The following is a 27,500-nucleotide window of genomic DNA, read 5'->3' as shown; positions in this document are numbered from 1 at the left end:
AGAGAGAGAGAGAGAGAGAGAGAGAGAGAGAGAGAGAGAGAGAGAGAGAGAGAGAGAGAGAGAGAGAGAGAGAGAGAGAGAGAGGCTTAGGCTGAGGGTCTTTTGAGAAGAGTGCTCGGGGTATAATGGTGTGTGTGTGTGTGTGTGTGTGTGTGTGTGTGTGTGTGTGTGTGTGTGTGGCTTCCCAACAGCGGACGTTATAACGAGTCAGATGAAGATGAGGAGGAGGAGGAGGAGGAGGAGGAGGAAGAAGAGGAGGAGAACGAGGAAGAGGAGGAGGAGGAGGAGGAGGGTAGCACGTGTGTATGCAGTATTAGTAGTAGTACGGAGTAGAAGGAGAAGGAGGAGGAGGAGGAGGAGGAGGAGGAGGAGGAGGAGGAGGAAGGAGGAGGAAGAGGAGGAGCAAGAGGAGACGGAAGAGATGAGAGAATTAAGATCAAAGAGATTCTAAGAAAGAGAGGAAAGAAGGAGAAGAATTGACAAAAACACAAAGAGTTCAAGAATTTTTTTTTCCTAGAAGCGTTTTTTTTACATTACAAGGGCACTGGCCAAGGAAAACAAAGTGTTGGAAAAAAAAATCCTGCTGGTTGCCAGGCCCTGTTAAGAGGAAAGTAGGAGAAAGAGAAAAAACCAAAAAATCTAAAAGGAGGGTCCAGTTAACGTAAGAGGTGTCTTGACACCTCTTTGAAAGAGTTTAAGTCATAGGCAGGTGGAAATACAGACACAGGTAGAGAGTTCCAGAGTTTACCAGTGTAGGGAATGAAGGAGTGAAGATACTGGTTAACTCTTGCATTAGGAAGATGGACAGAATAGGGATGAGAAGAAGTAGAGAGTCTTGTGCAGCGAGGCCGCAGGAGGGGGGAAGGCATGCAGTTAGCAAGTTCAGAAGAGCAGACAGCATGAAAACAGCGGTAGAAGACAGATAAAGATGCAACATTGCGATGTGTAAGTAACCAACCCTTCCTGCCTCGCAACGCTCAACAGTATACCGACATTCCTCCTTGATCTTCGCTGCATAACTTAACAAACTTCGCCTTTTATCGGATCCGTGGAATAGCTGAAGACTCCCGCCATGTAGTGTTCAAGTTTTCATAAGAGGCGCCGTCCAATACATTCACCACTTTAATTTTCCACCGCCTGTTCTTTATTCTCAGCTCTTCGTGTCTTTATTCCATCCATTTATTAAGAGCTACAAGTCGATCTGGGGACAAGTTGAGGAGGAATCGTGTTCATTTTATCACTGTGACTTGTTGAGAGAAAGAGAGAGAGAGAGAGAGAGAGAGAGAGAGAGAGAGAGAGAGAGACAGACAGAGACAGAGATACAATTAATAAGGTAAATAGAATAACCAGGAGAGGCATGTTGTGGTACTGGAGGAGGAGGAGGAGGAGGAGGGAGGTTAACAGAGGTGGAGATAAGAGAGGGATGAACTGTGATACATAAGGGAAAGAGGGAGGGAAAAGAGAGAGAGAGTGAGGAGGGTTAGTGGACTTGCAACATAGACGGAGGGAAAAAGAGAGGCAGGAGGAGAGTGTATGGATTCCAGTGGTGTGCGTTAGCCGAGGGAGAGAGGCGTGTGTGGATACTCTGCAGCGATATATGACCAGTATAAAGGAGTATAAAGGAATATAAAGCTCCTCTGTTAGTACACCTTTCCCAGAATCCATAGGTGTACCAAAAAAATAAAGGAAAGGACACACCATTTTTAAAACCCACACATAGATGACTTGTCTCAACGAAAAAATAGGAAAATAATAATAAAAATGATGTGTGTATGTTTGTGTGTTGTGAATTCCCCACCAGCACGGAACAGACACATCAGGTGGGCTGCCAGGTGACTTATTATGTGACAGGGGGTCAGGTGAAGGTAGTGGATGAGGCTCAGGTATTTTGTCACGTTTTTGCGCCACCCTCCACCTAAATTCAAAAGGCTTCACGTGTTTCATAAGGGTGGTTTTAAGGTTCCTGTGAGAGATTAACTAGATTTGTTTTACGTTATTTGCAGGAGAAATGCTCGTGGCTTCTGAAAATCGTGGTAATGGGAAAGTGAGCTGTTTTATTTAGGCCTAAGTGTGAGTTATTTATTTATTTATTTATTTCATTTATTTATTTATTTTTGTGTGAGTGTGTGAGAGTGTAGGGCAAAGCAGTTGGTGAGTGGTGTGGTGTGGTGGTGTGTGTGCCGCGCCGCCCACCACTACAGGGTGATACGGGCGGCACGCAGAATGTTGCAGCGTTGCGCGGCGCCATAAATGAGTGAAGTATGGGCGTGGGGGGGCGTGTCGTGCTGCCCAGGAAGCCCGCGCGCCGCACCCACCACGTAAAATAAACATGCAGGCACCATACGTTACGGCCAGGTCTCGCCGCCACCGTCACGCTGCCATAAACGTAAATATCAACACGGTGCACAAAAAACACAGGTAATCAGCGTCTACATTACGCCACACGTCACCTTAGCGCGCCGCTCCACTTCCAGGGCCACTGACCACTGCCCCCGCCACCACACACGGAAACACTCACACGGAAAAACTAACACAGCTTGCCAGTGTGTTCGCGGCATATTGGAAACACTCGCAGGGAAACACTAACACAGCCTGTCAATATTTTCACGACTCACTGGAAACACTACAGAGGGGAAAAGTAACCTAAATTGTCATTGTCATCACCAAACACCAGGGAACTAACAGAACCTTACACTACCTTCACCTAAATGATCGGAACTAACAGAGAACTAACAGGGAATTAACAGAGAACTAACAGAGAATCTTACACTACGTTCACTTAAACCACCAGTACAATAACAAGACACCTACACTAACAGGGGAATAATTTAACTTGCCGTAACTCAACTCACCAACACGTCAACAAAACACTAGAAACACTAAGAGAGGGTAAACTTAACCTAACTTATTGAACACGAAATAGTATACGAATATTTGGTCTAGTTTCATCTAATCTACCCTAACCTAACCTAGACAAACTCTCACTCACCAGTATATTGAAATCACTAAGAGAGGAGAAACTTTACCATTAAGAACACTACAAGCACTAAGGGAGGAGAAACTTTACCATTAACAACACTACAAGCACTAAGGGAGGAGAAACTTTACCATTAAGAACACTACAAGCACTAAGGGAGGAGAAACTTTACCATTAAGAACACTACAAGCACTAAGAGAGGAGAAACTTTACCATTAAGAACACTACAAGCACTAAGGAAGGAGAAACTTTACCATTAAGAACACTACAAGCACTAAGGGAAGAAAAACTTAACCTAGCCTAACTTAACGAAACACTGCAACAACTACTATTAGACGGAAAAATTAACTTAGCCTCATTCAACCCAACCCAACGTAACCCAACTCAACAGAGACAAACTCACATTTACATTGATGACGCTAGAAACACAAAGATATGGATAACTTAATATAACCTTAAAGAAATCACTACTAGAACTGATATTAGACGAAAGAAAACCTAACCTGACTTGACCTGACGTGATCTGACCTGACCTAACGTGACCTAACGTGACCTAACCTAACTAACCTAACAAGGCTAACCTAACGTAACCTAACTTAACCTAATCTAACCTAAGCTAACCAAACTTAATCTATCCTAACCCAACTCAACCCAACCCAACCCAACCCAACCCAACCCAACCCAATCTAACCCAATCCAACCTAACCCAAGCTAACCCAACCTACCCCAGCCAAACCCAACCTAATCTAATCTAACCCAACCCAACCTAACCCAGACAAACTCACGCTCACAGTAAAGCCAGGGCAGACTTACCTTGTACCACGTGACCACTGGCTTGGGGAACCCTCTGGTGCGGCAGGTGAAGGTGAGGGACTCCCCCGGGCGGCGCTGCTGGGCTTCCTGCGGCCACACCTCCGTCAGTACAGGCTTGGTCAGGTTCTCGATCACCTCACCCTTCCCTGTGTGGCGGAGGGGCAGTGGAAAGGAGGGAGGTATCGTTAGTGTGGCTAGAAATGACTAAGGCCAGCTTTCTTAAATGCTTTTCTGTCTCACCACTACTTTCCAAAACACTTTAGTTGAAGATGTTCATGTTTTTATCCCCTTCAGTACTGGAACACATCTTTACCTTAAGCTCTGTGTATGATTAGACCATTTTTATTGACATTAGGAAGAGTTTATGGAGGTCAGAAGATTAATGGCCACAGTCTTCACTATTTTAATTCCCCATATAAGTTTCTGAAGGTGTATAAGATCACCAAATAGTAAGCAGAGTTAATATAGAAACGCGTCATGGTACTGGAGAAGTGGAGGGTATTTTTATGGTTCCGGAGATGGACTATCAACATTTCTAGATTATTATAAAGAGGACTGTCTTGAAAATCCTGCTAGTCATCTCTGTGCCCTTGGAAAACTGTCATGGTGAGAGAGCAAGGCGTTTCTGAATGTAGGCGTGAAAGTAAGAGTCATTAAGATTACTAACCTATTTATTTATTTTTCATGTAGGAGGGACGCTGGGTAAGAACGTAAGAAATGCGAAAAATATGCTTTGAAGTAGAAAAATATAGTGTTTGAGGTAAAGAAAAGGGGAGGATTGTAAAGAATAAGAATATGAACAAGAACGAGGGCAAATATTAAGCCGTATCGCCAGGGAAATTATTGCATGGTGAAGAGAGAGACGAATAAAAGAAAAAAAAAAAACAGAACAAAATGGCATAGAAAAAAGAAAAACGAGGAATGAAAGAGTTATATAAAGGAAGGAGCACATGATGTATAGAGACGAAAAAAAAAATTGAACAAAATGGAAAGAAAAGAGAACTAGGAATGAAAGAGTTATGTAAGGCAAGGAGCACATGATGTATAGGAGCAAACATTCGCCCTTATTACCAGGGAAATGATTACAGGAGGAAGACAGAGAAGAAAAGAAAATGAATTACAGATAGAGAGAGAAGAAAAATAGATCAAAATAGCAAAGAAAAAGAAGGGTAAGGAATAAAAGTTAGTATAAGATAAGGAGTACATGATAAGAGCTATCATTCACTCTTATTACCAGAGAAGGATGAAGAAAGAGAAGAAAATAGAAAGAAGTGAATTGCAGGATGAAGAAAGAGAAGAAAAATAGAAAGAAATGAATTGCAGGATGAAGAAAGAGAAGAAAATTAGAAAGAAATTAATTGCAGGATGAAGAAAGAGAAGAAAAATAGAAAGAATGAATTGCAGGATGAAGAAAGAGAAGAAAATTAGAAAGAAATGGATTGCAGGATGAAGAAAGTGAAGAAAATAGAAAGAAATTAATTGCAGGATGAAGAAAGAGAAGAAAATAGAAAGAAATTAATTGCAGGATGAAGAAAGAGAAGAAAAATAGAAAGAAATGAATTGCAGGATGAAAAAAGAGAAGAAAAATAGAAAGAAATGAATTGCAGGATGAAGAAAGAGAAGAAAATTAAAAAGAAATTAATTGCAGGATGAAGAAAGAGAAGAAAAATAGAAAGAATGAATTGCAGGATGAAGAAAGAGAAGAAAATTAGAAAGAAATGAATTGCAGGATGAAGAAAGAGAAGAAAATTAAAAAGAAATGAATTGCAGGATGAAGAAAGAGAAGAAAATTAAAAAGAAATTAATTGCAGGATGAAGAAAGAGAAGAAAATTAAAAAGAAATGGAATTGCAGGATGAAGAAAGAGAAGACAATAGAAAGAAATGATTGCAGGATGAAGAAAGAAGAAAATTAGAAAGAAATGGATTGCAGGGTGAAGAAAGAAGAAAAAGGAAACAAAATAACAAGAAAAGGCTCAAGAATAAGTGATGAAAGAGTCAGTATAATGTAGAGAGTAACTATTCGCCCATATTAGCAGGGAAATAATTGCTGGATGAAGACAGAGAAGAAAAAAATGGATTGCAGATGAAGAGAGAGAAGAAAAATAGAACAAAACTGCATAAGATAGGGAGGATAAAGGATAAGAGAGTCAATATAGGATAAGAGCAAACATTCACCCATATTGGCAAAGGATGAAGAAAGAAAAGAAAAAAAAAACTAAAAAAAAAATGGATTGTAGGATGAAGAAAATAAAATAAAGCAAAATTGGAATAGGGAAAGGAAGAATAAGAGATAAAAAGGAGTCAGTGAAGGATAAGACAAACATTTACCTGTATTGCCAATTGTAGGATGAAGAGAAGGAAGAAAATGACAGGAAAAGAATGGATAAAGGATGAAATAGGCAGTGTAGGGTAGACAGTAAACATTCACCAATATTGCCATGAGAATGATTGATGGATGAAGAGAGAAGAAAGATAAATGGATTGCAAGACGAAGAGAGAGAAGAAAAATAAACGATTGCAGAATGAAGAAAGAGAAGAAAAATAGAACAAAATGGCATAGAAAAGGAAAGAATAAACGATAAAAGAATTAGTATAGGGTAGAGAGGAAACATTCCCCCATATTGCCAAGGAGATGACTGCTGGATGAAGAAAGAAATGGATTGCAAGGTAAAGAGAGATAGAAGAAAATTAGAACAAGATGGCATAGATAAAGGAAGACTAAGAGATAAAGAGTCATTATAAGATAGAAAGGAAAAATTCACCCTCACTGCCATGGAAATAATCGCAGGAAAGAGTAGAAGAATGTAACAAGATGACATAGAGTAAAGGATAAAGGATAAAAATAGTCAATATAGAATAGAGAGTAAACATTCATCCAATATTGCCATGGAAATGATCGCAGGATGAATGTGCGCGCCATTATTACGCCAAGATAAATAGGTTTGGCGAGCTTAGCGGGGGTCCAGTGAGCCTTTTGCACACAGCGGCGGGGTGGAAGCAACTCATTTCCCCGCGTTTGTCCGTGTCCGTGACGGGTGAAGCGGGTTAGTTAGGCCTTAGTGGGGCGGGGGTCTTTGGGAGCACGGGGCGTGGCTCAGGGGAGGAGCAGTGGGGCACGGCGGGGGTTATGTATCAGATTGTTTCGGTGTGTTACGCTCAGTTGCAGACGCGGAGAGTGGAGTGGCAGGTGTTACGGGAATGATGGAGAGGAGATTAAATGTTGTGTTTGTAGGTCAATTGGAAACGAGAGAGAGAGAGAGAGAGAGAGAGAGAGAGAGAGAGAGAGAGAGAGAGAGGGGGATGAGTAGCAAGTGTGTGAGAGAGAGAGAGAGAGAGAGAGAGAGAGAGAGAGAGAGAGAGAGAGAGAGAGAGAGAGAGAGAGAGAGAGAGAGAGAGAGAGAGAGAGAGAGAGAGAGAGAGAGAGGGTCGGTGGGTGGGTGGCTTGCTGGCTCATTTACTAACTACATCGTACATTTTTCACGCGGTGATTCATTAAGACAGCCGATGCACGCGTGAAAACAAGCGCTAATAAATACAAGCTGATGTGAATATCGTGACACTGTGCAAAGTCCATCGCTGCCTCGTAAATTGACTCAAAATCCCAATGGACGAATAAAAACAACGGTGATAAATATTGAAAGCCTCTCTGAGCATCCTAACACAGCAGCAAACACCCGCTGCTGTTAGGAAGAGCCACTCAGAGCCACAGCCATGGAAAGCAACCTTGTGGAGCCGTATAAGACAGCCAGCCACGTGTAGAGAGAAACTGTCAGAAGATTCAAGTTATTATTACTATTATTATTATTAGAGAAATGTGACAATAGTTTAGATCACAATTTCAAGACTGAGAGAAGAATGAATGAGTGGTCAGGAAAAACATAATAATTGGAATGTGGGAGAAGAATAAATGAGTAAATAAGAAAAAAATGATAAATAGAACGTTGAGAGAAGAACGAATGAGTAGATAGAAAAACAATAAATAGAACGTGAGAGAAGAACGAATGAGAGAATAAGAAAAATCATAATTAGAACGTAACTATTTAATAATTAGAACGTTAACTATTCTTTCTTTAGCCTATGAAATTAATCTACACGAGGGAAAAAAAATGTTAAGTAATCGTGACTTTCTTTTTTATGGGCAAGGGCAACATATAAAAACAGGCCCACTTAGATACCAGTCCTCGTGCAGGTCCGAGAGAGTGTGCCAAAAATAAAGAATGTCTTGAAACCTCCCTCTTAAATGAAGTTTCGTAGGAAGTTGGAAATACGGAAGCAGGCAGGGAGTTCCAGAGTTGACTTAACCCCTTCAGCACCATGACGCGTATTCAAAATTATTCAGGTTACTATATGGGGATTTTATACAACTTCAGAGACTTATGTGAGGGTTAAAATAGTGAATACTCTGGTCATTAATCTTCTGACCTCCATAGACCCTTCCTAATGTAAACAAAATCGTCTAATTATACCCTAAACTCAGGTAGAAATGTGTCCCAGTACTGAAGAGGTTAAGGTATTGTATTAGTATTATAACAGTGAAGGGGCGGATTGCAGGGAGGGTGGGGGTAGGGGAGGTGTGGGGGGCTGGGCGGCGGACACTCACCCAGCACGATGAGGGTAATGGAGGCGTTGACGCGGCCGAACCCGTTGACGCCCACGCAGGTGTAGTGTCCCGCGTCACCACTCTTGATGTTCTTGATCTTGAGCAGCCGCTTCTTGGGCACGTATCTGTTCCACGTGGCCTTGATCGCCTCGCCATCCTGCAGCGGGGGAGGGAAAGCGTGTTAGTCTGATAGTGTCCCGCCAGCCTGTGTGAGCCCCGTGGTGAGACTCCTGTAAAGTTTCGATAGGATACACATGACAGGTGGAGTGATGGAGGGCGAGGCGGTGGTTCTGGTAGCATTGAAGGACTGAATGAAGTTAACACCATGACTCAGGCTGTCCCATATTCTGAAACGCTTTGCTTTCTCATCATCACTGCTTTTCAAAGGCTCCAGTTGAAGATACTCTATTCTTAAGGGTATTTTTATTTTAATGGATTAGAAAGAATTTTTGTTTATGAAAAGGAGAAACTGTCTTATAAACCCAATTAGTCATCTCTGTGGCTTTGGAAAATTTTCGTGGAGAGAGTAAAGCATTTGTGAATACAGGCAAGGATGTCACGGATAGGAAGGGTCTGTAAGGTTAAGGAACGCCATCAAAACAATGTCAAGTTTCCCGCCATTTATGAATCACAAACATTACGGCAAGACTTCGATAATAATACACGAATACTCACATCCCAAGACATTCAGACCGATTCAAATACCCACACATTGTACATGGAAAGTTTATTTACATTCTGCATAATCATCTCATTTACTGTTCGGTTTTTATCATTAGTGTTCAAAAGTGGTGATGAAAGTAACAGTATGGCAACACTAGCAGCATCTGACGTCAGTATTGTTTCCCTTCACCACGTGTAGGGCGTGAGAAGAACGATCCTATCCTCTGTGGTGTTTACGGCTCTACCTGCCTGTGATTTGCCGCCATTACAGTGTCAAGACATAAGGAGGTTGTGTAGAGGCCTGGAGACAACACCAAGAGGGCCAGAGAGGCATTGAAGGACAACATTGTGGAAAAGTGAGTGACGCGAATGGCCCCAGCAGTACACCACCTCCCTGCAGCAGTGCCTGGCCGTCCCACCGCCACACCGCCACACAGCTGACCAGGAAACACGTGTGGCCAGAGAAGAGTGAAAGAATAAGCACCAGTAGAGTACATGTTAGTGAAGAGAATGGTGCACAGAAAGTATATAATGGTGGATGCAGTGAGTGTTGAGTGTTGAGGGCCGAGTGATTGGAACAGCCCCCGCCTTGCACGTGTGTGACTGTTGCACCTCATTGTGACACTTACACGACTGATGCCAGGTAACGGAGAAGAGAGTGGTTTTAGTGACGCGGGTGTTAGTGTATGGTGAGGTGTTAGTGTGTGCAGTGGTGTGGCTCGGGTGTGGTGTGGTGGTGGTGGTGGGTACGTATGATTTCTAACAAATTGCTGGGCAGAATGAAGTAATTATCAGTGGTGGTGAAGAAAGGAGAGGAAGAGGGACATAAGAAGCGATCCAAACCATAACAAGTTTAACCCCTTCAGTACTGGGACGCATTTTTACCTTCTGACTTGTGTACGATTAGACACTGACATTAGGAAGTGTCTATGGAGGTGAGAAGATTAAAAAGGCAAAAATCTTCACCATTCTAATCCAAAACATAAGTATCTGAAGCTGTATAGAATCAAATAGTAAGCGGAATGAATATGGAAACGCGTCTTGCTACTGAAGGGGTTGAAGAAGTCAGGTGTCACGTGTTCTCAAATATTTGGGAATGAAAGGGTAATGAATGAAGCCGTGAAGAAGAAAACGGGAAACAGGTGTCAGAAAATGGACATGGACATCAGCTACACCACAGGACACGGGCGTTCTGGAAGCTGTCACGTCCAAACTCCCAGGGTCGCTTCCCACTGTGAGTTACTTGTTTGCCTTTAGACAGTTATCGGTTCACTATTTTTGTCCATTTTTAGTTAGATATTAATTTTCGTTTTATTGAGTTAGATTTGACTATTTTTCGTCCTTTTTAATTTAGGTTTCATTACTTTTCGTCTTAATTGAGTTAGATTTTACTATTTTTTATCCTTTTTTTTAAAGTTAGATATTAATTTTCGTTTTATTGAGTTAGATTTTACTATTTTTCGTCCTTTTTTTTATTTAGGTGTCATAACTTTTCGTCCTTTTATTTTATCGTCATGTTTAGTTACGTTTCATGGCTTTATCTTTTTTTTTTTTTTTTGAGTTATCATTCCATTACTTTTTGTCTTCTTTTTTATTTACGTTTCACAGCTTTTTGTCTTCTTTAGTTGCATGTCACTGCTTTTTTTTCCCCACCTTTAGTTATCGTTTCACCACATTTTGTTCCTGTTTTTTATTCATTTCATTACTTTTCGTCCTATATTAGTTATTTTCGGCTCGATTTTTTTTTTTTTTTTTTCCATGATAAACGCTCAGTAGCCTCCATTGAAAACTTGGATATTCTTGGACATGAAGAGATAAGGAGATGAAGAGAGGAGGAAGGAACAGATGAACAGCTTTGTGAATGGTGACCAGGTTAATACGAAGCTTTATTGAAACGGGAACTTTAACATGTGAAAACAAAATAAAGCAAAGTGAATAAAGATAACAATGTAACTAAGAAATGAATAACTCTACTTCCCCTTGTTTTCCCCTCTTCTCTTCCATCCCCTCACCCTCACTCCTTCCCCTTAACATGAAAAACTAATAATGATAAGAAATGAATAACTTTACTATACTTCTATCTATTTACTTCCCCTTGTCCGTCCCCTCCTCCTCCTTCCTTCCCCTCATCCCTTCCTTTCCCCTTCCTTCCCTTTAAAATGAAAACAACAACAGCAGTAATAAAGCAAAAACGATAATAAAACCATACAAACGAAAAATGAATGACTTTCCTGTATTTCTATCTATTTTATTTCCCCTTGTTCTTCTTTCTTCTCTTCTTTCCCCTTCCTCTTCCCCTTTCCCTTCCCCTTATCATGAAAAACGGTAATAATAAAGCAAAAATGATAAAAATAAGAACCATAGAACTAAAGAATGATTACTGTACTTCCATCTATTGTCTTCCCCTTGTCATCCCTTCTCTTCCTTCCTTCCTTCCCCTTCTTCTTCCCCTCATCCCTTCCCCTTCCCTTTAACATGAAAGAACCGTGATAGTAAAGCAAAAATTATTTACTCTGCTTCCATCTATTTATTTTCCCTTGTCCTCTTCTTCCTCTCCTTCCTTCTCCTATTTCCCTTTATCCTTCCCTCTTCTCTTCCTTTCTTCCCCTTATCATGAAAATCCAGTAATAATAAAAATGATAAAAATGAGAAACATACAACTAGGAAATGGATTACTTTCCTGTACTTTCATCTATTTGTTTCCCCTCGCCCTCCCCTCTTCTCTTACTTCCTTCCTCTTCCCCTCTTCCCTTCTTCTTCCCCTTAACATGGAAGCAAACAAAAATAAGAAGCACACTACTAAAGAATGCATTGCTGTACTTCCATCTATTTACTTTCCCTTCCTTTCCCCTCTTCTCTTACTTCCTTACCCTCATCCCTTCCACTTCCCCTCAACATGAAAAAATCTTACAACTAAAGAATGAATTACTGTCCATACTTTCATCTATTTACTTCCCCTTGTCCTCCCCTCTTCTCTTCTCTTACTTCCTTCCTCTTCCCCTCATCTTCTTCCCCTTAAAAAAAACTAATAATAAAGCAAAAATGTTGAAAATAACAACTATACAATTAAAGAATAAATGCTGTACTTTCATCTATTTGTCTTCCCCTCTTTTACTTCCTTCCCCTCATCCCTTCCCCTCATCCCTTCCCCTCATCCCTTCCCCTCAAATAGAATGAAGGCGAGTAACAGTGAAAAATTGACTCAGTGACAATAAATTTCTATTCTCATTCTCATTTTGGTAACTGCAGTGCGACAGACAGACAGGCAGACAGACATACAGACATACAGACGGACGGACAGCAAGACAGATGGACAGGGGCGAGCCAAGCATTGTGTTGTGTTGTGGTTATTAATCAGAGAAACACATAAATTGCATCGTAAATAAAGGCAACACTCACACAAAAAAGAAAAGGGGAAAAAAAGAGGGGAAGGCTGTGTCAGTGTGATGAATGAGAGTGAGGGGAGGTCGTCAGTGTTCAGTGGGATGATTGTTGTTGTTGTTGTTGTTGTTGTTGTTGTTGTTGTTGTTGTCGTCGTTGTTGTTGTTATTGTTGTTATTATTGCTGTTGTTTTGTTTTTGTTGTTTTTGCTGTTATTATTATTATTATTATTATTATTATTGTATTTCTATTGATTTCCTTTTGTTGTTTTTCTGTTTAAGTTTGGTTTAATTTCCTTTTTTTCTAGAGATGTACCGATGCCAAAATTTTGGCCGATTCCGATACCGATACCGATACCGATACCACCTAATTGGGACGATACCGACACCAGGATGAGTTGGTGGACGGCGAGCGTTATCAGATGGGAGGCTTTGTTTTGGGGGATGCTGTAAGTCCTTCGGAGAACGTATGTGAAATAGGAGCAATTCTAGAAGCTTTTTGAAGCCATTTGCAAAGGTAAATTACTCAGTAATTTCTAGTGTATTGCTATGATCTTAAATAATTAATATGCAACAAATTATACACAATGCACATGATTACAAAACAGAATCGTTACTTTCTTAGTTATGGAATTTTTACATCCTTAGGTTAACACAAGTAACTCAAAAATTAAGCATGCATTAAGATTAATATACATATATAATTCGAGCTTCCACCTATTCCAGTAAGATATCTTGGAAAAGGCTACCACTACCACTGTTAATTATAAATCAAATAAGAATATGCTGTTATTTACAATAATGTAAAGTGCCTAACTATATATATATATATATATATATATATATATATATATATATATATATATATATATATATATATATATATATATATATATATATATATATATATATATATATATATATATATATATATATATATATATATATATATATATATATATATATATATATATATATACCAAATCATTTTGTTGGATTCTCAATATCTGAAGTTTGACATTCTTAAATTATAGTTAAAAAACATAAGCTTTTCACCTGTGTGAACTTTGTGTGGGTGGAGGAGCAGCGTCTGACTGAGAGACAGTGAGAATGCGTGGTGACTCATGACCGACCGTGTGACAGGATGCCGGAGTTCAGCCTATACGCGTTTCATACACGTCCAATTTCTAGGTTGTGGCTTATTACCACAGAAAACAGTATTCTGTGACATACGGTAATCACCACGGATACTTAATACGCCGTATTATATTAATTTGGTATCATCAATATCTTATATCGAATATATCACTAAGTAGTAAATTCCTTTTAGGTATCGGAAGTATCGCCATAAAATACCGACAAAATACCGATACCCCAAAAATGGGCCGATACCGCCGATTCCGATACCGATGCATCGGTACATCTTTACCTTTTTCCTCTATGTATCTCTTTCATGTTTGTTGTTGTTGTTGTTGTTGTTGTTGTTGTTTCTATTGATTTCCTTTTATTTTTGTATTTAAGTTTTATCTCATTGCGTTTATGTTCCTTTTCTCATTTTCCTTTCTTCTTCTCTTTCTTTCTTATTGTTTACTTACTTGGTTGCTGTTGTTTTTGTTGTTCTATTTCTTTTTTTATTTCCTTATTTTTTATTCAAGTTTTATCTCATTCCTTTTTTTACCTGCATTTTCTTACTTCCCTTTCATCACCCGCTCTTTCTTATTATTTATCAACATTTCTCTCTTTTCCCTTCATTAGTTCTCACAATTAATTCCTCACCCACGCTCGTCCTTTTTGCAGTTTTCACCTTCCGGATTCATTAATTTAGTACATTTTTTCGTATATAATGAAAGAAGGACGCGCGTTTCCATTATCTGCACGTTAATGGTGAAAGGATTGCTGCATATCTCAATCACTCCACCGATCAAATTATGTTCACCTGTCTGTTTACCTCTCTCTCTCTCTCTCTCTCTCTCTCTCTCTCTCTCTCTCTCTCTCTCTCTCTCTCTCTCTCTCTCTCTCTCTCTCTCTCTCTCTCTCTCTCTCTCTCTCTCTCTCTCTCTCTCTCTCTCTCTCTCTCTCTCTCTCTCTCTCTCTCTCTCTCTCTCTCTCTCATTTCTTCTTACCTGTTTGTCTCTACCTGTCTTTCTTTCTACTGTTCTTTCTATCCAATATTCTCTATCTATCTTTCTGTTTATCCGTCTTTCCATTTAACTGTCATTCTTTCTTTCTGTCTAACATTTTCTATCTTTCTCTTTACCTGTCTCTATTTACCTGTCTGTCTCTTCTTGTCTTTCTTTCTCTCTCTCTTTCTATTTACCTGTTTCTCTCTCATTACATGTCTTTCTATTTATCAGTTTGTCTCCTTATCTGTCTTTCTATCATTTCTCTCTCTCTCTGCCTTTCTTTTCATCTGTCTCTTCTTACCTGTCTGTCTTTGTTTCTGTCTGTCTTTCTATTTACCCCTCTGTCTTTCTACCTTTCTACCTGTCTATCTATAATCCATAATTTTGTGGCGTATGAATTTCTGTATGGCTGTTGTATTAAACTATACGTCATTTTTTAACCCCATCGACTCACCTGTCTACCTGCCTACCTGTCGATTTGTATATCTGCCTTTCTATCTACCTGTCTAGCTAGTCTCCAATAACGTATCCCATTTCTGTCCGGCAATAAATTAAAACTGTATATCATTTCTTAACATCATCGGCTCACCTGTCTGCTATCTACCTGTCTACCTCTCTGCCTATCTACCTATGCCGTGTAGCCAGCTGCGTTAAAGGTGAGGTGTTGGTCTGACCTAACCCTCTAAAGTGCTGTGTTGTAATGCCGTGTTGGTTTTGTTACGGCCTTAATGATTTGAGGTAACACGATTAGAGCCCCGCCAGAACCCGCAGAACACTAGTAGCGAGTGGGAGCGAGTGTTTCCCTTCCCTCTCTGGCTGCGGGGGTCGGTGGGAGCAGGTGATCGTAACTCGCCTCATTTGCCTCACCTGTAACCTGTAAACCGTATCCTGCTCTTCCTTTCCCTGCCTTAATGCACCAAAAGCTACCCACACAGTACACCTACAGCCACGCACACACACACACACACACACACACACACACACACACACACACACACACACTGAGTTAGATTTAAATAGGTTAGGTTGGGTTGGGTAAGGTTAGGTTGGATTAGGTTTGATTGGGTTGGGGTTAGATTAGGTTAGGTTGGGTTGGATTAGGTTAAAACGAGTTAGGTTAGATTAGATTAGGTTGGGTTGGGTCTGGTTGGGTTTGGTTGGGTTTAGTTGGGTTTGATTAGGTTGGATTGGGTTGGGTTAGGTTAGGTTAGGTTAGGTTGGGTTGGGATTGGTTAGGTTGAGTAAGGTTGGGTTAGCTACACCTTCCTTTGCCCTTGGTGTGTGTGAGGTAGCTGTGGTGCTTCGTTATTATTTCTTCCTATTCCAGATCGTACTTTCTTTATTCCCTTCCCTTTTAGAACACTCACTTAGTCTTTATTGGAATTCCTCACTTCTCTCGTCCACTTATCCTGATTGTTGCTCTTGTCACGTGTCACTTCTCTCACTTCAGGATGCATTTTGTTGCCTCACTTTTCATTACTCTCATGTTTACTAAGACTCTTCACTCACATTTTTTTGTCTCTGCTCCTTTTACAAGTATGAAGGAAATTACGTAAGCTACAAAAACCTTTAGGCCTATACGTGGAAGCCCCTTTCTGAAATTTACTTACCTGTTTCACTATTATCTTCATTTATAAATATGTGTAATCTTTGAAGGCTTTGTGAAGACCATTATTATTATTATTTATCATTATTATTATCATTATCTTCATCTGTTCCTTTATTACAAGTCACTTCTCAGAAACCTACTTCACTTTATTAACTTTCATTTCCTGTCTCTCATATTTCATTATGATTCTTTCTAAAAAAAACGTTTCCTATTTTCTGTTTACGTCTTAGAATGTGTCGTATCTTCATTTCACTTTTCAAAACACTTTGTTATCATTTCCCAACTCTCACTTCAACTTAATTACGAGACTCTCTTTTCCTTGGAGTGTGTTGCATCTTGTCTCGGCTTCTGGGAATTCACTTTCTATCAACACTCGGCTCTCGGCTCGGTTTGGTTGACTTCATTCCTCATTGTGTCGTGTTTCCCAGCATTCACCTCACTAATTGACTCTTTCCTTTGCTGGTTCACCTCAAAAACCTGCCTTTCATTTCACTCACTCACTCTGTCACTCACTCACTCACTCATTCATTCATTCATTCATTAATTCATTCACTCACTCACTCACTCACTCTCTCATCTGTGTATGGCACCCTTTGTGGCACTCCTCGCCTCATGGCACCTCCACATTACACCTTTCCACTCTTCTTAGCACCCCTCATGACACTACACCCAGACACACCCACGTGTTTCCTCCCCACTACTCTCTCCTTTCCTCCCTTCCCCTCACATTCCCCTCCCTTCCTCTTTCTGTACACATCCTCCCTTCCCCTCCCTTCTCTTCCCTCCTTCCATTTCTTCCTCTCCCTCACTTTCTCTGTACACTTCCCCTCCCCTACCTTCTCTCTCCCTCCTTTTCTCTGCACACTTCCTCCCCTCTCTTCCCCTCATTTCCCCTCATTCCACTTTACTCGGCGAGCACTATATTTAGCATGAATATATTACTTTGTGTGTGTGTGTGTGTGTGTGTGTGTGTGTGTGTGTGTGTGTGTGTGTGTGTGTGCTGCCGTGTCCTGGAGAACAAAAGAAACCAAGTATGTTTTTTTCTTGAGAAAGAGAATATCTGAGAGAACACAAGTACCTGAGTGTGTTTACCTGAGTGAGAGGGAGAGGGAGAGGGTGAGGGTGAGGGAGAGGGAGGCCTGGAAGATGAGGAAGAAAGGACCTCAAGACGTGAAGAAAATGATGATGGGAGATGAAGATATTTTTTTTTTCTTTTTTGTTAATGATGGTTCTGTTGGTGATAGAGGAAAAGGAGGAGGAGGAGGAAAAGGAGGAGGAGGAGGAGGAAGAGGTAGTGGTGGTGGTGGTTGAATATAAAGAAATACAATAACAGATGATAATGAAGAAAAGAAGGGATGATACACTGAATATATATATAAAAAAAAGAATGGAACAAGAATGAGGAAAATAAAGGAATAGAAGGAACAAAGTGAGGAAGAAGAGGAGAAGGAGGAAGAGAAAAACTGAGAGAAGGATGCTTGGAAATAACAAGGAGGAAGAGAAGAAGAAAAAAAAAAGAAGAAAAATAAGAGGAACTGAGGCAGGAAGAGAGGAGAGAAGGAGGAATATGAGGAGGAAGAGAAGAAGGAATAATGAGAGTAGGATGCTGAAAAAGAGCAAGGAAGAAGAGAAGAGGAGAAAATAAAATACTAATAAAAACAAGAGAGGAGGCACACAGCGAAATACAGGAAGAGAAAAAGGAGGAAAAGAGAGAGAAATGAGAGAAGAAAGGTGGAGGAAGAACAAAGGAAAGGAAGAAGAAGAAGAAGGAAAAGAAGAAAAAAATGCTAATAATTTAAAGAAGAGAGAGAAGGCAGGAAATGAATACAGGAAGAGGAAAAGAAGGAAAAAAAGGAGAAATGAAAGAAGAAAGCTAGGAGGAAGAACAAAGGAAAGGAAGAAAAAGAAGGGAAAAGAAAAAAAATAATGCTAATAATTTAATGAAGTAAGAAGACAGAAAGAGAGTAGAGGAAGAAGAAAGAGAGGAAAAGAAAGAGGAACGAGAGAAGAAAGGTAGGAAAGAAGACGAAGGAAAGGAAGAAGAAGGGAAAAGAAGAAGAAAAAAATACAATGTTAATAATTTAAAGAAGAGAAAGGAGGCAAGAAGTGAAGACCAGAAGAGAAAGAGAAGGAAAAGAATGGATGATGAAAAAAAGTTGGAGATGAAAAGAAGAAAAGGAAAAGAAGAAAAGAAAAAGATAGTTATAATAAGAAAAAAACAAGAAAAAAAGCGGGAAAACAGTACAGGAGGAGGAAAAGGAGGAAAAAGAGAAGGAATGAGAGAAAAAGTGTGGGAAAGAAGGAAAGAGAAGGAAAAAGAAAAGAAAAAGATGGTTATAGTCAAAACAAGAAAGACAGGAAACGAGAACAGGATGAGGAAAAGAAGAAAAAAAAGAAAAAAAAAGAAAAAGCTGGAAAGAATACAAAAGAAGAAGAGAAAAAGTAAAACAACAGAATAAAAACAAAGAAACAGAACGGAAAAGAAGAAAAAAGAGAAGAAACCTGGAAAAAGAAAGTAAATGAAGAAGAAAATAAAGCAGAATAAGAAAAACAAAACAAAACAGGTGAAACACACACACACACACACACACACACACACACACACACACACACACACACACCACTCCACTCACCTTAAACCAATCATAGAAGGGCTCAGGATTGGCAGTGATTGGGCAGGTAAGACGCACTACTTCCCCCTCATGGATCACCTGACTGGCCGGCCACTGACTGCTCACACGGGGCTCTCCTGCAGAAGGCGGCGAAGGAGGAAGTGAGAACGTAACACAAAACACTCAAATTAAAAAGAATTAAAACTTTGCCTGGATATCCTACACAGAATTTAGAGGGAGTCTTGCTGTGGGGGTGAAAGGGGGTGTCTGGGGGTGCTGTGAAGGGTCTGGAGGGTTTGTGATGGGGTGTAGGGGCTGCGAAAATATCTAGGGGGCTGGAAAGATGTATGGGGGCTGCGAAGATGTCTGGAGGGCTGCGAATGGATGCGTGTCGGGCTGCAAAGGTGTCTGGGGCTGTAAAGGTATGTGGAGGGCTGAAAAAGATGTCTAAAGGGCTGCAAAAGGTGTTTAGGGGCTATAAAGGTATGTAGGGGCTGCAAAAGGTGTCTGGGGGCTGGAAAGGTATCTGAGGGGGGCTGTAAAGATATGTGGGGGGGCTGCAAAAGGTGTCTGGAGGGCTGCGAAGGGATGTGTGGGGCTGCAAAGGTGTCTGGGAGCTGTAAAGGTGTCTGTGGGACTGCAGAGGTGTGTGGGTGGCTGTGAACGGATCGGTTAGCAGGGAAGGGATGTGGAGTGAACTATGAAGGTGTCTGGCGGGCTCCAAAGGTGTGTGAGTGGCTGCAACAGGGTCTAGAGGGCTGTGAAGGTGTGTCGGAGTCTGTGAATGGGTCTGGAGGGCTGCGAAGTGGTGTTTGGGGGACTGTAAAGGGCTACAAAGAGATCTGGGGTCTACAAAGAGGTCTAGAGGGCTGTGAAGGTTTAGGGGGCTCGGGGTCTGTGAATGGGTCTGTGGGCTGTGAAAGGGTCTGGGGGCTTGCAAAGGGGTCTGAAGGGCTGTGAAGGGATGTGTGAGGCTGTTGAAGGGGTTTAGGGACTTGAAGGGTCTGGGGCTTTGAAGGGTCTTGGGGCTAAGAAAGGGTCTAGGGGGCTGTGAAGGGGTCTGGGGGCTTGCGAAGGGTCTGAGGGCTGTGAAGATATTTAGAGGCTCTGAAGGGATGTGTGGGACTGGCGAAGGGGTCTGAATGGGTAAGAAAGGGTCTGGGGGGCTGTGAAGAGGTCTAAGGGGCTGCAAAGGTGTGTGGGGGGCTACAAATGGATCTGGGGGTCGTAAGGGTGTGTGTGCGTGGCCTCCTGGTGGGGATTAGGTCCTTATCACACTTAGGGATTGGGAATAGTGGTGTTTGCGTTGTGGTTGTGTTCGTGTGTGTGTTTCGTGTTTTTTTTTTTTTTTTTTTTTATTTAAGGATTACGTGTGAAAAGTTTTAGCTTCTTATCCTTGCCTGGTGTGGAAATGGCTTAGTTTGTTTGTTTTTTTCATCTATTTTATCATGTTTTAGTTCATTTTCCTTTTTCGTGGGTTCTTTGTTCGTGTGTGTGTGTGTGTTTCGTGTTTTTCGTGTGTTTTTTTTTTTCAAAGTTAGCCTGGTGTGAAAATGGCTTGTTTTTTATTATTTTATCCTTCTTAATCATATTTTACCCTATTTTCCTATCCGTGGGTCCTTTGCTAGTGTGTGTGTGTGTGTGTGTGTGTGTGTGTGTGTGTGTGTGTGTGTGTGGAGAGGAAGGATCGATAAGAAGATAAAGAAGGAGAGGAAAAATACAGGGATTATTCTCTCTTATTGACGCTGTGTCTGGAGATTTACTCATATAAAGAAGGGAAGTTTACTCAATGAGATTATTTCCTCTTATCACTCAAAGGAGGAGGAGGAGGAGGAGGAGGAGGGAAGAAGAGGAAGAAGATGAAGAAAAGTAGGAAGAATAAGAAGAGGAAGAGAAAGAGGGAGAAGAGAAGGAAGAAAATCAGATTTTTTTTTTTATCATTCGGGGAAGAGAAAGAGGAGGAAGAAGAAGAAAAAAAAGGAAGAAGAAGAAGAAGAAGAAAAGATAAGAATGAGACTATTTCCTCTCGCAATTACTGAAGAAGGAAGAAGAAGAGGAGGAGGAGAAAAAAAAATAAAACAAGAACAAAAACAAGAAAAAAAAAAAACAGAAACCACGAGACGAAGAGAGAGAGAGAGAGAGAGAGAGAGAGAGAGAGAGAGAGAGAGAGAGAGAGAGAGAGAGAGAAACTGACTCAACAACAACAAAAACAAGAACAAGAACAGAAACAAGCCAGTAATCTTAAGGTAAGTCGCAGGATTACACGTAGGATTTGAAGGACTCGTGGCTGAGGATTTACAAGCTGCTGAGATAATGAGAAGGACTCCTTGCCAACGGGGACTGACTTGAGGGATTCTCGGGAGCTGCTGGGTGGGGAGGAGGGGAGGAAGAGAAGGATAAGGAAAGACAAGGCGAAGGAGAGGAAAGCAAGAGGAAGAGAAGGAAGAAAGACGAGGGGTAGGATAGGAAGACAGAGCGAAGGAAAGGAAAGTAGGAGGAAGGGAAGGCAGAGGGAAGAAGAGGAAGACAATTGGAAGGACATGAAGACAAAGGGAGGATAGAAAGACAAAGATGAAGGGAAGGAAGAAGGGAAGAGAGAAGGAGAGGAAGATAAGAGGGGAGAAGAAGAAGACAAGGGGAAGGAGAGGAAGACAAAGGGAAGGACAGGAAAACGAGGGGGAAGGAGAGGAAGACAAGGGGAAGGGAAGGAAGAGGGGGACAGAGGAGGAAGACAAGGAGAAAGAAAGGAAGAGGGGAAGAAAGGAAGACAATAGGGAGAGGAGAAAGACAGGGCGAAAGCAGGAGAAAGGGTATTAGAGGCAGGGGAGGAGAGAAGGCAGGGGAAGGCTATGAAAGACTGTTAGAGGCAAGAAAAGGCAGGGAAAGGCAGGGAAGACAAGGAGAGGCAGGGGATGACAGGGAGAGGCATGGGAGACAGGGAGAAGCAGAGAAAAGGCAGGTGGAGGTAGGGGGGAGGAAGGGGAAGGGAGGGACAGGTAGGAAAGGCAGGGAAAGGCAGGGGAAGGCCATGAAAGGCAGGGAGAAGGAGGGAAAGAGGTAGAGAAGGCGAGGAAAAGCAGAAGGAAGCAGGAAGGAGCAGGGGAAGGCAGGGGGAAACAAGGAGCGACAGAGGAAGGGGAGATGGAGGAAGGGGGCAAGGACAGATAGGGGAAGGTAGGGGAAGGACAGGAAGACAGGAAAACAGGGAGGCAGGGGAATGACAGAGGAGGACAGAGGGAGGCAGGGGCGGGCATTGAAAGGTAAGGGCAGGAGACAGGAAAACAGGGGAAGGTAGGGATGGGTATTTAAATGGAAGGACAGGAAGACAGGGAGACAAGGACGAAAGCAGGGGAAGAGCAGGGGGAGACAGGGGAAGGACAGGGAATGCAGGGGCGGGTATTGAAAGGGAAGGACAGGAAGACAGGGAGACAGGGAGGAAAGCAGAGGAAGAACAGGGGAAGGACAGGAAGACAGGGAGACAAGGACGAAAGCAGGGGAAGAGCAGGGGGAGACAGGGGAAGGACCAGGGAATGACAGGGGGAGGACCAGGGAAGGCAGGGATGTATTGAAAGAGAAGGACAGAAACACAGAGACGGAGGAAAGCAAGGAGAGGACAGGGAGAGGCAGGGAAAGGCAGGGAAGGCAGGAGGGGGTATTGAAAGACAGCTAAGGATTAATGCTGGGGATTTTGCAAGATTGGGCGCCATTGGTGGGGATTGGGGGCGCTTCCTCGGGGCCTCGGTGTGGGATGATCGCCGCGTTAGGAAATGGCAAACTAATCTCTCAGGAAATACAGGGATGCAGTGAAGAGAGAGAGAGAGAGAGAGAGAGAGAGAGAGAGAGAGAGAGAGAGAGAGAGAGAGAGAGAGAGAGAGAGAGACTGACTTTATATATATCTTTGTTCTTTCCTTTCTCTTATTTATTTGTTATATGTTAGTTTCCACACACACACACACACACACACACACACACACACACACACACACACACACACACACACACACACACACACATTGCTAAGTCATATGTACTCTTATCCAGGCACGCAAAAATGTGTGTGTGTGTGTGTGTGTGTGTGTGTGTGTGTGTGTGTGTCCATTGACGCGATCTTATGTGTGTAATGCTCTCTCTCTCTCTCTCTCTCTCTCTCTCTCTCTCTCTCTCTCTCTCTCTCTCTCTCTCTCTCTCTCTCTCTCTCTCTCTCTCTCTCTCTCTCTCTCTCTCTCTCTCTCTCCAAGGTAAAGCGTAAAAAAGTCATTTTACCTTCGAAGATCAAGGAGAATAAAGAGAAGACGTAGAAGAGGAGGAGGAGGAGGAGGAGGAGGAGGAGGAGGAGAAGAAGAAGAAGAAGAAGAAGAAGAAGAAGAAGATGATGATGATGATGAGGAAGAGGAAGAAGAAGAGGTGGTGGCATTGGTGGAGGAGATTAGAGAAAAAAAATAATAAGATAGATAAAAGAAGAGAAATGAAGCAAAAAAGGAATAAAGGAAAAGAGTAAAGGAAAGGAACTGAAAGAGAAGGAAGAGGAAAAGGAAAGAAGGAAGAGACGCGAGAAAGGAAAGGGAAATTGGAGTAGGAAGAGGAAAATGGAGAGAGAGAGAGAGAGAGAGAGAGAGAGAGAGAGAGAGAGAGAGAGAGAGAGCAGGAATAGAAGTCAAAGGTGGGGGGAGTGTCTGCCTTTTAAATGATGTCAATACACTCTCTCTCTCTCTCTCTCTCTCTCTCTCTCTCTTCAAATGGCATGATTGGCTCTTACATCGGACGTGCCGGCCACTCACAGCACGTCGTAGAGAGAGAGAGAGAGAGAGAGAGAGAGAGAGAGAGAGAGAGAGAGAGAGAGAGAGAGAGAGAGAGAGGTGGATGGAGTGGGTTTAAAAGTATCGTAAATCACTGGTACTGCTGTTGTTGTTGTTGTTGTTGTTGTTTTGTTCATTTATCTATTATTGTTATTATTATTATTATTATTATTATTATTATTATTATTATTATTATTATTGTTATTGTTGTTATTATTACTATTGTTTTTACTACTACTACTACTACTACTACTACTACTACTACTACTACTACTACTACTACTACTACTACTACTACCACCACCACCACCACCACTAGTACAACTGCTACATAATATTACTGGCTTTGAAAAAATATTCCCTGCATTTCCTGCAAGATCCTCTCTCTAGTCAAAATGGAAACGAGAAAGGGATGTCAGAAGGAAGGAAGGAAGGAAGGAAGGAAGGAAAGAAGGAAAGAAGGAATGAAGGAAGCAAAGAAAGAAGTGAGAGAGAGAGAGACTGAGAAATCTTTCTTATGAATATATTTATGTGGTGGAATTTCAGCTTTTTGGAGAGAGAGAGAGAGAGAGAGAGAGAGAGAGAGAGAGAGAGAGAGAGAGAGAGAGAGAGAGAGAGAGAGAGAGAGAGAGAGATGTAAAAGTAATAGGTTTGTATGATCATTGCAAGGAAGATTTGTTATGGAATATTTCTAAAGGAAATCAGATATGTATGAAAAGAAGAAGAAGAAGAAGAAGAAGAAGAAGAAGAAGAAGAAGAAGAAGGCGAATAAAAAATCAAGAATAAAAGAACTAGAGGAGGAAAAGAAGAAAAATAACATGACAAAGAAAGGAAGACGAGGTAGAAGAAAAATGAAAAAAAAAAGAAATAGAGGAAGAAGAAGAAAATCAAGAATAAAAGAACGAGAGGAGAAAGGAAAAGAAGAAAAAAATAGGAAATAGAAAACGAAGAAGTAGAAGAAAAATGAGAAAAATAAAAGAGGAAGAAGAAAAAGAAGAAGAAGAAGAAGAAGAAGAAGGGAAATAATAACAGCATCACCAGCAATAACAACAACAACAACAACAACAACAACAACAACAACAACAACAACAACAACAACAACAACAACAACAGTGACATTCCTCTCTCTTACCTACACGAGTATATATATTTCTCCCTCCCTTTTCCTCCCTTTATCAAATTTACCTCCATTTTTATCCATTTTATCCTCCTCCTCCTCCTCCTCCTCCTCCTCCTCCTCCTCAACTTGGTCATCCTCTACCCCTCTCTCCCCTCACCAGCTAGCCATCCGCCTCTCTCTCTCTCTCTCTCTCTCTCTCTCTCTCTCTCTCTCTCTCTCTCTCTCTCTCATGCTTTCCCCACATCAAAAGGTCTTATTTTTCCTTTTTCTCCTTTTCTTTCGTTTTTTCTCTGTTTTTCTCACCTAAATCTTTCTTTCCTTCCTTTTTTCTTATTTCCTCATTCCACTTCTTCACTTCTCTTTCTCCTCCCTCCTTCCACTTTCATTCCTTCCACTCTGCTTCCACATTTATTCCTCCTCTCCTTCCACACACATTTTCCTTTTCCTGTCACCTCTCTCTCTCTCTCTCTCTCTCTCTCTCTCTCTCTCTCTCTCTCTCTCTCTCTCTCTCTCTCTCTCTCTCTCTCTCGAATTTTGCTCTCACTTCTCTCACACTGTACTCTCCCCTCCCACTACCCCCTACCCACCTGTCCCCCTACCCACCTGTCCTCCTGTCCCGCCCACCTGCCCCGCCCACCTGCACACTCCCCCATCCACTCCCCCGCCCACTCACCTTTGATGTCGCCCCACCCGTCCGCCCGCAGGGAGTTGAGGGCCACCACTGCAACCCACGCCCACACCAACGCTCCTGACCAAGCTGTGGGAGAGACATGGGCGTGATAAACAAGAGGAAGTGTACAAATAAAGTAATCAAGTGTTTTTTTCTTCTTATTTGTTTGTTTTGGTTTGTTTTGGTTGAGTTTCGTTTGTTTTTGTGTTGGTTTGCTGTGTGTTTTTGTTTCTCCTCCTCCTTCTCCTCTTCTTCCTTTTTCCTTCTCTCCTCCTCCTCCTCCTCCTCCTCCTCCTCGTCATTATCATCATCATCATCATCATCATCGTCGTCATTGTCATTATCATTATCTTCTTCTTCTTCTTCTTCTTCTTCTTTCTCCATTTTTTTCTAATTTTCCTCCTTTTCTTCTCCTTTTTTCTACTTGTCCTTTGTTTTTTTCTTGTCTTAACTTTTCCCATTTTCTCTTTTTCCATTTTAATGTTGTTCTTCCTCCTCCTCCATCTCCTCCTCCTCCTCTTTCTTCTTCTTCTCCTTCTCCTTCTCCTTCTCCTAGTTTTGCTTTTCCTTTTCTTTTTTCTTCTCCTCCTCCTTCTCCTTCTCCTTCTCCTTTCCTTTCCTTTCCTTTCCTTCTCCTTCTCCTCCTTCTCCTCCTCCTCCTCCTCCTCAAAGTACACTTCAAACTCAAACATTTCCTCATAAAGCTGAATAAAGATTAAGAGAGAGACGAAGGAAAAGCAAAAGTCAAGACAATTTTGGGACTAATCAATATTTTTCTTTCAATCATTCGTCTTACCGCGAAAATTTGCATCAAAGAGTTTATTTTCCTGGTAAGTGAGGTGGAGAAGACCAGGAGGAGGAGGAGGAGGAGGAGGAGGAGGAGGAGGAGAGAGGAGGAGTACTTGAAAGCCACTTAAAAGGAAGACACCGCTTTGGAAGATGAAGTTAAAGGAAGCAGGTAAAAAATATTCCTACCTGAGCAGTTAGGTAAGGTCAGGTAAGGTCAGGTTAGGTAAGGTCAGGTAAGGTTAGGTAAGGTCAGGTAAGGTCAGGTAAGGTCAGGTAAGGTTAGGTTAGATAATGTTAAGTTAGGTTAGGTTAGATTAGATAAGGTTAGGTTAGGTTAGGTTAGGTCAGGTTAGGTTAGGTAAGGTTAGGTTAGGTCAGGTTAGGTTAGATAAGGTTAGGTTAGGTTAGGTTAGGTTGGGTAATTTAGTCAGCCAGTCAGTTGTTTATTCAGTCTATCAGTTTATGAGCCAGTTAGTCAGTCAGGCTATTAATTCACCTCTAAAAACGCCTGTCATTTATCTATTCAGTCAGTTAGTTCGTCAGTCAGCTAAGCAACCAGTCAATCAGTCAGTCAGTCACGCAGTCAGGTAGTCAGCCAGTCAATCAATCAGTCAGCAAGCCGAACAGTCAGACGATCATTCAGTCAGTCACACACTCAATAAGCCAACCAGTCAATCAACTAGTCAGTCACACAGTCAGGTAGCTAACCAATCAATCAGGCAGTCAGTCAGTTAGCAAACCAAGCAGTCAGTCAGTCAATCAGTCAGTCAGTCATCCATCTAGTCAGTCAGTCATCCATCCAGTCAGTCAGTCATCCATCCATCCAGTCAATCATCCAGTCAGTCAGTCATCCATCCAGTCAGTCAGTCCATCCAGTCAGTCAGTAACCACCCTCGGTAGTTGTCAGTTATGAGATCACCTTCATTAATAAGAGAGCCACGCCAACCCGCCTATCACCCATCCATTACCACCACCAGGGAGAGAGAGAGAGAGAGAGAGAGAGAGAGAGAGAGAGAGAGAGAGAGAGAGAAAGAAGAACGAAGAGGAAGAGGAAGGAAAGAAAGGAGGGAATGAAGAAAAAAAGGGAGTTTTAAATTTATATTGAAGGAAGGAAGGAAGGAAGGAAGGAAAGGAAGGAAGGAAGGAAGGAAGGAAGGAAGGAAGGAAGGAAGGAAGGAAGGAAGGAAGGAAGGAAGGAAGGAAGGAAGGGAGGGAGGGAGGGGAGTTGTAATAAATATAATTAATCATTTGCATCTAAATAACATGATTGGCAACGTTGACATGACCACACCATCATTATATCTCTCTCTCTCTCTCTCTCTCTCTCTCTCTCTCTCTCTCTCTCTC

The 27,500-nt window shown here is 41.7% G+C and overlaps 1 protein-coding gene across 1 annotated transcript in view; it reads right to left on the bottom strand.

The window, feature by feature from the left end:
- Nucleotides 1-27,500, bottom strand: part of LOC123513461 (fibroblast growth factor receptor-like 1) — a 138,140-nt gene that overhangs the window by 14,451 nt on the left and 96,189 nt on the right. Inside the window, 5 exon segments of the mRNA XM_045270624.1 lie at nt 2,724-2,729; nt 3,749-3,936; nt 8,392-8,548; nt 18,800-18,915; nt 25,368-25,451. Of these exon segments, the coding sequence (XP_045126559.1) occupies nt 2,724-2,729; nt 3,749-3,936; nt 8,392-8,548; nt 18,800-18,915; nt 25,368-25,451 (551 nt within the window).

This window comes from Portunus trituberculatus, chromosome 36 (assembly GCF_017591435.1).
Source record: "Portunus trituberculatus isolate SZX2019 chromosome 36, ASM1759143v1, whole genome shotgun sequence".
NCBI lineage: Eukaryota > Metazoa > Arthropoda > Malacostraca > Decapoda > Portunidae > Portunus > Portunus trituberculatus.
Note: the sequence above shows the minus strand (reverse complement) of the source record. Positions and strands in the feature narration are given on the sequence as shown.